Here is a 10215-nt window from a genome sequence, read left to right as displayed (position 1 = left end):
CATCTTCGCTATCCGAGACCTGGGTTCAAATATGTACACTTTCAATCCATTGAATGCATCAATGTAATATATCAATAAAATATTAAACAAACCATTTTTAATTATTCAAAGCATTCTAATCTTCAAATGTGACAATTTGTTACAGGTGTTTCAAGACGATTTTTTGGGAATTCTGTTTTAATTGATGAGCAGTCTATAGGTTTTTCCTGTGTCCTAACTATAACTTTTCAACCTATTAGTCTAATGTAAAATCCAGTTCTCATTTCTGTTTAATTTAACTTGAAGTACTAAAATAAACCAAATTAAATAAGCTAAAAGCAATTAAAAAAAACATTAAATACAAAAACACAACAAAATTGCTAAAATGTAACTTTAGCTATAAAAACTACAATTCAACTACATTTAAAGTGAAAATACAATCAAATTTAATATATTTACCAAAAAAACAAAAAACAAAAAAGCATTAGTAGTACATCAGTAATAGTAAAATAACCCTGCCTTGAACAAACAAAAGCCAATAATTCATCATCATCCTCCAGGAAGTGACATCATTTTGTGCAACCGCAGCAGAAACATCAGTACGCATCAGCAATTTGATAAAATGACAGAAACCAGTTTTATCATTTCAACGTTTGAATAAAAAAGAAAAAAAAAGGTTAAAACATATCACGAATCCTAGCCCCCTCATAAGCCCCCAAACATTTGCACTCATATTTCATCTGATGTTATAACTGTTATGGTTACATATTTTAATTCTTTCATTATTAATACATTAGTGTTTCTGTGGGGGAAGGCAGAAGCTCCTTCAATATTATATTACGAATATATCTCTACAGTGAGATTATACACCACAGGCTGAGCAATGTATGCACACACACACACACACGTTGGTTTTTGTGGTTTATGGGGACTCTCCATAGGCGTAATGGTTTTTATACTGAACAAACTGTGTGTGCTATTGCCCTACACCAACCCTACACCTAAACTTAGCCCTCACAGGAGACTTTGTGCATTTTTAGATTTTCAAAAAAACACCATTTAGTATGTTTTTTAAGCCTTTTGAATTACGGGGACATAGGCAGTGTCCTCATAAACCACCTTCTTATTGTAATACCTCTGTCATACCCATGTCATTATACAAATTTGTGTCCTCATAAACCACATAAACATGCACACACACACTAATCAGCTGTGACCTTGAATTTCCTTAAATCTTTTTATCCTGCCTCCTGCATGCTGCAACGTCTGTCACAAACTAGTATATGCTTACTTTAGTGGTCCTATTTAGTGGCCCATATGAGCTCTTCCAAATCACTGTCTTCTTAGGGTGCATCCAAGCTGAAATTATGCATGACTGATCTGAAGCAACAAACATCCCTTCCAACTCTCACTAATTAAGAATGTTGAAGCAACCACATTCTGTATATGAAACTTATTAAATGCAGTATAGCCATTTTGTTTTTATGGACAAATAAAATAAAAATTATTATTTTTTTTTTTTTCAGTAAATTTAGCAAAAATAAGATACATGGAGATACATATGAGAATATGTTTTTTTGTATAAATGTATTTGGACATAAACTGCAACATTTAATGCAATAATGGTGAAAAACAAATGCCAAAAGATGAGCTCTCAAAACATCATCACACAACAAATAGCTAACAATAATGACAAAATTTACAGCAATAACGTTAACAAATAACCACGCAATAATCCATAATGTAAAAACTATATCAATAAGACACTGCAAAAAAATAAATGAAATATTTTTTTTCCATTACTGCAACTCATCTAAATAACTTAACCAATTTTGACTTTTAATTTATATATATATATATATATATATATATATATATATATATATATATATATATACGTATTTGTGTTTTTCAGTTTAACGCGTTAAAATTATTTAACGTTGTTAATGCAGGGGCGGGGCCTAGGGTTGGCCACCCCACTCATAAACTACAAGCATGCAATGTTGTGATCAGTTAAGGCATGAAGTTACCAAAAAGGCGATTATAGCTGCCATAAAACTGTGCGTGCATATATGTTATAGCCTATATGAGTTACATGAACATGTCTCTGAAATGGTTTTCAAAACTGTCCTGGAGCATCCCAGCAGTCTCCCTCATCTAACACACCCGATTCAACTCATCAGTTCATTAGTAGAGACTGAAATGGGTCCGACCTGAAATGGGTCAGAAAAGGTGATGAGAGTTGACTTGACCGCGTCACTTTTAGCAGCAACAGCTCTTAAAGAAATAGAAGCCAAAACAACCTAATAACTAGCTGCTGTGATGTCTGTTCATCAAGAATAAAAGAAAAACGAGGAAATCAATAACTTTTATAGTTTTAAGGATTCATCTGTATTTAAGTTAGAATTTGGTGTTTGATAACTTTATTTCATTTCTGTATATTTCTTCTGAGGGGCCAGAAGTAGCTAAATATGACATTTATTATAATGGATTATGTGAAGATTGTTTTAAGTTCACTTAAATCAGAAGTTATTTTTAAAGTCCAATAAATGTTAAAATTGATAGCTCTTAATTAGAATGTAAAGTTGAATTGCTATAGTCATTCGTATCAGTGATACTGGCCTTCAGTCATAAAAAAGATGCCATTAAACAAATATTAAAAATATACAGTCTTTAAGTTGTGATTTGAAGATTGAATGTGAAATTATTGCAATATAGAAGTATATTTAAAAACTTTAATGGGAAAAATGTGCGATTAATTTTTTTTTTAATCGATCGACATTCTATATATAGAGAGATAGAGATAGATAGAGAGAGAGAGAGAGAGAGAGAGAGAGAGAGAGAGAGATTCAACTAGACAAGATTTAAAAAAAAATAAAAGTTTCAACAGCCATTAGCTTCAGTGTTTTTTTTTTTTTTTTTACTGAATTAGATGGTAATTTTCACAGTGTAACAGCAACTGCATTATTTATCTATGCTGCAATGCATGCAAACTGCCAAAACGCCTTAACAAATCACAGTAACACATCCTAAACATTGATCGATACATAATTGTTCAAATTGCCTTTGGCTTGCTGGAATAACATTAGTGGATATATTGTTGCTCGAACGTTTTTATATGTAGTATTTCACATTTTTAACATTCAAAGTCAGGCAAAAAGCTGGATAAAAAAGCAATTGCTTTTGTACATTACTGATATGACAATCAAATGACTGATATTCCAAGATTACACTGTAAAAAATTGTGCCGTTAAATAATGGTAATGTGCTGGCAGCAGAGTCGCCAGCAATCTACTGTAATTTTACAGTATTTGTACTGTGAAATCATTTTACAGTTTATTAATGTAAAAATGAAATGCAGTATAATTCTTTTTTTTTTTTAGTTTACAGTAAAATACTGGCAGCAGAGTCGCCAGCAATCTACTGTAATTTTACAGTATTTGTACTGTGAAATCATTTTACAGTTTATTACCGTAAAAATGAAATGCAGTATAATTCTTTTTTTTTTTAGTTTACAGTAAAATACTGGCAGCAGAGTCGCCAGCAATCTACTGTAATTCTACAGTATGCATACTGTGAATTATTTAACAGCTCGTTTCTGTAAAAATTAAATGCAGAACATTTCTGTGATTTTCAATTTACAACATTATGGTTACTTTAAATTCACTCTTTATTGTACAAAGGCATAAAATGGATAGAAGTAATTTGTTTGAAGATTAATTACTTAATTTATTTCACATCTTTTTTTTAGATTCATTTTAAATCTAGTGTTATTGTAAAGAGTGAATTTAAAGTAACCAATGATGCTGTAATTGGATTTACAGTCAAACATTGTTCTGTGGGCTACACACATCTACTTAAAATACATTATATTGAAATATCTAAACAAGCAAACACTCAATGAATATAAACCAAAATAAAGTTTTATTTAAAAGAACAGTCAACATTTAACAAGGTTTCAAAACAAAACAAAACAAGACAAAAAAAAAAAAAATTGTAAAAAACCTGTGAAGACAGATTTGGGCTAACAAACAAAAACTTAAAAATAAAAACAAAAAGACAAACATAAAATAAGTTACAAACATGACAACCTGAAGTCATTAAACATTTTAACATTTAACATTTTGTATCATTTTTGGATATACTCAGAACGTGCAACAAATTTAGTGAAACATTTTAGTGAAAAAAAAAAAAATTGTTCAGGGTTTTTTCAGCACTTCTTTAAACATTCCAGTGAGGAGGCTTGTGTACCTTTTAAAACAGTTCTAGTCCTAGGTGAATTACTTTGTCATTTTACACCTACTTAACCATGACGACCTGGCTGCATGTTGTCTGCATGGTATTCCAACTGGTACAGTGGCGGCTGCTGGTCTTTCAAAGAGGGGAAGCTCATTTTCGGCCTACATCATAAAAATTGTCCATTTATTTATACGTAAATTCTGCCATCTTGTGCAGTTTGCTAGCTGGCTAATTCACCGCCTGAATGAACAAACGATCTAAAAAAAACATTAAACTCGATGGAGGAAATGTGGGAATTAGGTTAAACTGAAACAAGGAATGTGGTGTATAATTGTGTGAAATGTATAAGGAAAATTGGCCAGCATTTTCGCCAAGCAAATATCAAGAAATAGGTTGCAGCAGTTTGTCTTTTGACTACACTTGCAAAGTCCACTATGGGACTGAGCTCGAATCAGTGTTGCCATCTTTTTTTTTTTTTTTTTTTGTTTATTGAAGAACCGTGTAAATATACAGATACATTCAGGAGAACATAGAAGAGGTAAAACAAAGACAAAGGATACAGAGTAATTACAACTTAAATGCCTTATATCTCTACATAAGGGAACAAAACTAACAAATGATAAAAAAAAAAAAAAAAAAAAAAAAACAATATATGACAGAAAGCTGGTTACTCTTGAATATCAGAGCCATTATAAAACAATTGTTCATGCACTCTCAAAAAGGATGTGTTAATTAATAACACATTTTTTGTGTTATGGCTATTTTGACACATTTTGTGTAATTTTAAGTTGATCATGTGTAAAAGAGAGAGAGAGAGAGAAAGAGAGAAACAACACAGTGTGTCCAACACAACATGTGTTAACTATCATCCAATCACATTGCTGCTACGTCACTCCGCAAGCCGTTAAGCAATTTCGCGCCTCTATCTCCATCCATGGGTGACTTGGATGCAGTGCACATGTCAGGTATTTGGATTTATTATTTTTAATTATTAGAAACTGTCATATATATGTTTAATGTGAATTTTTTAGACGGTCAAATGTGCATTTAGTTAGCAGCCTCTAGTCGTGCATACGGGTATTTTCGGTAGTCACGAGAGGCGGTGTTGAACAGGGCGAAAACGGCGTCAGATAGTTAATGCTTCACACATTATTATTTCTTTACATTTTGGTACGTTTGTTCCTCGCTTTCTGGAGAGAACTTATTTTTAACGAGTTTGTTTTTCTTTGCTTGATTTGTTGCCAATTATATGACGTCCGATAAAACGCTGCGGCCATGGCAGGATTGTCGTTAATGAGTTTGACAAAGCGGTAGCAGCTAGCAGCTAACTCTTATCACTTTCACTGCTATCCGTCGCCTTTCTTTCATTAAACAACATAATGTATTGATGTCTTGTTAAATGTCTTTAAATAATACTATGATTTATTACTGTAACGTTTAACATTTGATTGACTTCGACATTCGCATGTCTTTATCTCAAAAAGGATGTGTTTAGGTTTATATCTTGAAGGTTTATCTAGCTTTTGTTAGCTGTTTTTGTAATAAATATTCATTATAACACTGTTTGTTAGCTACATTTTACATTATGAATGTATGTGTAATCAGTATATGTATATAACAGATTGGTGTTTTTCTTTGCCTTTTTTACTTTGGATATAACATATGCTGAAGGGGAGGAGGACTCCACTCAGGAGTGGATGACTGTGATCAAAAGGATGAAACCATCTCCAGAAAACCTCAATACCATCAAATTGGGCATGGAGAAAACATACAGTAATCGCAGGTTATGGATTGCAAACACGTCCCCAACAGTGCAAGAGATTTTTGAACAATATCCTCGATTTGTAGACATGCCATACTTGGTAAGAACATCTTGTGTTTTGCATCTTGTGTTTTGTGTTTTTTTCTTCTAGCTAGGTATAAATAGACTTGTCAGTACAGGGACAAGGCTGCTAAATATTAACATTTAAAGTCCAAATGAATTCAAAATGTTTTTTTTTTTATACTTTGTTAGTGCACATTACTAATCTTGTGATGAAAAATTCTATGCAATTTAATTAAAATAAAGTATAAAATAAAATAAAGTCCTTTAAACATCCTTTAACCACTCCCCTCCAACCATCAGTCTGCTGCAAACTAGAGATTGTAAGGTGCACTGAAATCAAGCTCCACCATTTATTTTACTTCAATCAGTTTAATTCAAATCATAAAACTGAAGTATAGTAGTTTTGTTTTTACTGTTATGATTGCATAAACTTAGATTTGATCATTTGTGAACATACTGAGAAAACACGGTAGTGTTGTAATTGTGTATTGTATCCTATGTTGTAGCTTGACACTGAGTTTGGAAAAATGTTTCCTGGGAAGGCTGACCTCTTTCTTCGAAAATGGGAAGGAAATATTGTTCGGAAGTTGCAAAAGATGTCCACAGTGAAAGATCCTCTGGTCATGCCAACTGATAATGAGAGTGAAGGTAGGCTACTTTGCTTGTTCTGTCAAACCGTTGTTTTTCTTTCAGTGGACACCATTAGTTTTACTAGTTCTCTGAAGGCAAAGTTGGAGATCAAAGTCTGCCATTATTTCAGCCATTTGAAAAATGCCATTATATTTTGTGTTTTTTTTTTATTATACTACAGAGTCATGTTACAGAGCTCTTCAAATTCTTACTACACTGCTGCCCCCCACTGCGTCCGGGAGGAGCAAAGGTTGGGCCAAATGCAGTACAAAGTCAGCCCTTTCTTACCTCTTGGACATTAAGCCGGTAAGCAGCTTGATTGCCCTAATATGTTTATGTTTTAGTTTGTTAGTTTTCTGTGCAAGCACTTTGTGATGTTACTTAATTACATGACTCTCTAATTTACATAAAACTATACTGTTTTCATTGTTTTCTTTTAGGGATGCACAATATTAGGTTTTTGTCAGTATTTTTTAGCTCACTTTGGCTAAGTATCTTAAGGTTATTTGTGCATTTTACTTTTTATTTTGTTATAAATAGACCAACAGCGGCCACTAAACAAAAAAAAAAAAACGCCTTACCGAATGAACATTAGTACCAAAGGGAGGCTGTTGCTGCTGTTGTCACTGCACGCTATCACACTAAACACATCATTCTGTATGTGCATTCTCAAATGAAATGCAGTGATACAAAACAGTGAAGTGATAATATTGTGCATTCCTATTTTCTTTTGAACATAAATAAGAAAATATCCCTGGCCTTCAGTTCAATGAATGCAAATGAATTAAAGAGAGAGTTCATCCAAAAAAGTTTTATTACTTAGTCATTAATTATTCACCCTCATGTCGTTCCAAACCCGTAACACCTTCATTCAACTTTGCAAACACAAATTAAGATATTTTTGATGAAATTCAAAAGCTTTCTGACCCTCCATAAACAGCAACACACCTGAAATGTTCCCAAGCACAGAAATGTAGGATATAGGTAAAAGAGTCCATGTGACATCAGGGGTTCAGTTGTGCTGATATGAAGCTATGATACATTTGTGCTCAAAGAAAACAAAAATAACAACTTTATTCAACAACTCTTCTCTTTATCATCTGCCGTGGTGTGCTGCAGTTTTGGAGAGAGTATCACGACGTATGCACAGGCTTTCCTGTCCATGTAAACAAAGCACTCGTCGTGTTTTGTTTATGAGCAGAGGACAGCAAATGCATGCCTTGTTTACATCAAGCGGAAGCAAGTGCATGCGTCATGATACTCTCTTCACAATGGCGGCATACAGGCAGCAGATGGAATGAGGAGGAAAAAGTTGTTGAATTTGTAAAATTACAGATGAATCACTGATGTCACAGACAATTTTACTGATGTCCTTTCTACGTTTCTGCATTTGGGAACATTTCAGTTTTGTGTCTGTTGCTGTTTATGAAGAGTCAGACAGTTCTCAGATTTCATCAAAAATATCTTAATTTGTGTTCCGAAGATAATAGAAGGTCTTACGGTTTTGGAACGACATGAGGGTGAGTAATTACTGACAGAATTCAAATTTTTGGGTGAACTATCCCTTTAAGAAAACCTTCAGTCACTTGAATTGTTTTAATAATAGCTTTTAAAAAATTTACTTTTATGTTTACAGGCTGGAACCAGCATCTCCAGCCTCCTGGATCATTCCCAGACAATGGTGGAAAACCATCAACCCCACATTGTCTGTTTAGGAGCCCCCAGTTCTACAGCGCAATACATCATTGTGGCCGAGAATGACAAAGTCACCATTCCACTCAACGATAACAGTCTGACGTGTGCCATTGACAAGCTGTTCAAAACGTATTGGGTTTGCAATGTACAATATCCTGTCCAACTTACATCGGTCTTTAATTTCCTTGAAAATGTATATGACATTCCTTTCTCTGGTGGGAAGAGATCCAAAGTTGTGGAGCTTATTTCGAAGCTTCAAGCACTATCCTAAATTGTACCACCATGTACATATGTCCAAGGTGTAAAAAATCAACTTCAAAAGACATCCGGAAACTCATAATTCATCTTAGGCATGTCCATGCACTTTCTGATGGACAGGATTATACAATTGTTTGTAGTCAAAACAATTGCCAACGAACATACCATAACTTCAATTCTTATACTAAACATCTCAATAGAGAGCATGCTCAGGTTGCAAACCCATTACATTTAGAACAAGACCGTGACACCAGCACGAGTGAGGACTTTCCAGCTCCATCTTGCTCTGCTGCTGTTGATATTCCAGAAACTAATTTTGATGGCTCCAGTACTTGCAGCACCTCTGACTACCAAAGCTGTGCAGCAGCATTTGTTGCAAAAATGTACTCCTCTTCAAATTGTACTCTGACTGATGTGCAAAGAAGCATCACATGCACAAAAGAACTGCTCTGCGAAACCCTGGACTGTTTGCAAGAGAAAACCACATCTCTGCTTAATCGTTACTCTATACCCAGTGATGAATTGCAGACTTTGATGGATGAATTTGAAAGAGGACGACATATGTTTGAGGAAGTTGATACCCCCTACAAAATGACCAAATATTTTGCAGCAAACCACTCTTTCATCAAGCCAACAGAAATCTTCCTTGGAAACAGAGGTGATACTGCAAGAAAGCAAGGTACATTAACTCAAGTGTTAATAGCAGATACATGTCAGTACATATCTATTATTGATACTCTGAAGTTTCTTTTTGACAATGAACAAATGCAAAAGCTCTTTGTGGATTCAACCGAAAGTGACGACAAATTGCGTGATTACTGTGATGGCTCACATTTTAGAAATCACAAATTGTACAGCAGATATCCTCAAGCTTTGGCTATGAACTTGACACATGTAGCACTGTTCTCGTTTCTCACTCTGTTAATGCGTTCGGTCAGACTTTTCAAACTGGTTGTGTAATTGCTTTAAACCGTGACTTAAAAGAAGAGCGTCTCTTTGGTGAAGTTTTACACATAGTTCCACAATGTGAAAAAGAAAGGGTTGTAGTTTTTCTTAGAGTTCTATCTCAACTGTATTTTCACCCACACTTGTATGCATATGCTGTCCAAAGAACAAATGAATATAAAGTCATTAATTTAAGCAATGCTGCTGATGTAAAACCACTTCACATGATTTCTAAGAAAGAAAACCTTTTTGTAAATCCAAGATATAAAATTGTTTAAAAATCTTTATGAAATTCAAATGACATGTGAATATTGCCTTTGTGAAAATTCAGAAGTGAAGTTTTAATAAATATGTATATATTTGAAAGAAAAAAGTTGTTTTTTGTATTGCATTCATTGTAACTGATAAAAAAATAGCACATCTATGACACAAATTGTGTTATCAATGACACATTAGTGTGTTAAATATTTTAACACACTGAATGTGTAAAGAAGAATAACACACTGGTTGAGTTAAAAGTAACACAAAATGTGTTGTCCTTAACTAGACACACGGGTGTGTTAAGATATAACACAGGTTGTGTTGTTTTTAACACATCTGTTTTAAGAGTGTGTATTTTCAGGAATCTATCACATTTCTTATTG

At 33.7% G+C, this 10215-nt stretch overlaps 1 protein-coding gene across 2 annotated transcripts; it reads left to right on the top strand.

Annotated features, from left to right (window-relative positions):
• Positions 1 to 5115: 5115 nt before the first annotated feature.
• On the top strand, positions 5116 to 9934 carry LOC306853385 (uncharacterized protein). 2 transcript variants are annotated; one of them, XM_079390744.1, is made up of 5 exons: positions 5116 to 5183; positions 5890 to 6080; positions 6550 to 6691; positions 6855 to 6979; positions 8310 to 9934. In XM_079390744.1, exons 1-5 carry the CDS (start codon positions 5153 to 5155, stop codon positions 8637 to 8639), a joined length of 819 nt encoding a protein of 272 aa, XP_079246870.1. In that variant the 5' UTR covers positions 5116 to 5152; the 3' UTR covers positions 8640 to 9934. The 2 variants fall into 2 exon arrangements, with proteins under 2 accessions (XP_079246870.1, XP_079246871.1); XM_079390745.1 differs by lacking the exon at positions 5116 to 5183 and adding an exon at positions 5307 to 5388.
• The last annotated feature ends 281 nt before the right edge of the window (positions 9935 to 10215 follow it).

Source organism: Barbus barbus (genome assembly GCF_936440315.1).
Source record: "Barbus barbus genome assembly, chromosome: 1".
Lineage (NCBI taxonomy): Eukaryota > Metazoa > Chordata > Actinopteri > Cypriniformes > Cyprinidae > Barbus > Barbus barbus.
The sequence above is the reverse complement of the archived record's forward strand: the minus strand, read 5'-3'. Positions and strand labels throughout refer to the sequence as shown.

Coding starts and splice junctions, on each gene's coding strand:
- LOC306853385 (XM_079390744.1), top strand. CDS start 5,153: ATGGGTGACTTGGATGCAGTGCACATGTCAG. Junction 6,692..6,854: donor AACTGATAATGAGAGTGAAG/GTAGGCTACTTT, acceptor ATTATACTACAG/AGTCATGTTACAGAGCTCTT. Junction 6,980..8,309: donor ACCTCTTGGACATTAAGCCG/GTAAGCAGCTTG, acceptor TTATGTTTACAG/GCTGGAACCAGCATCTCCAG.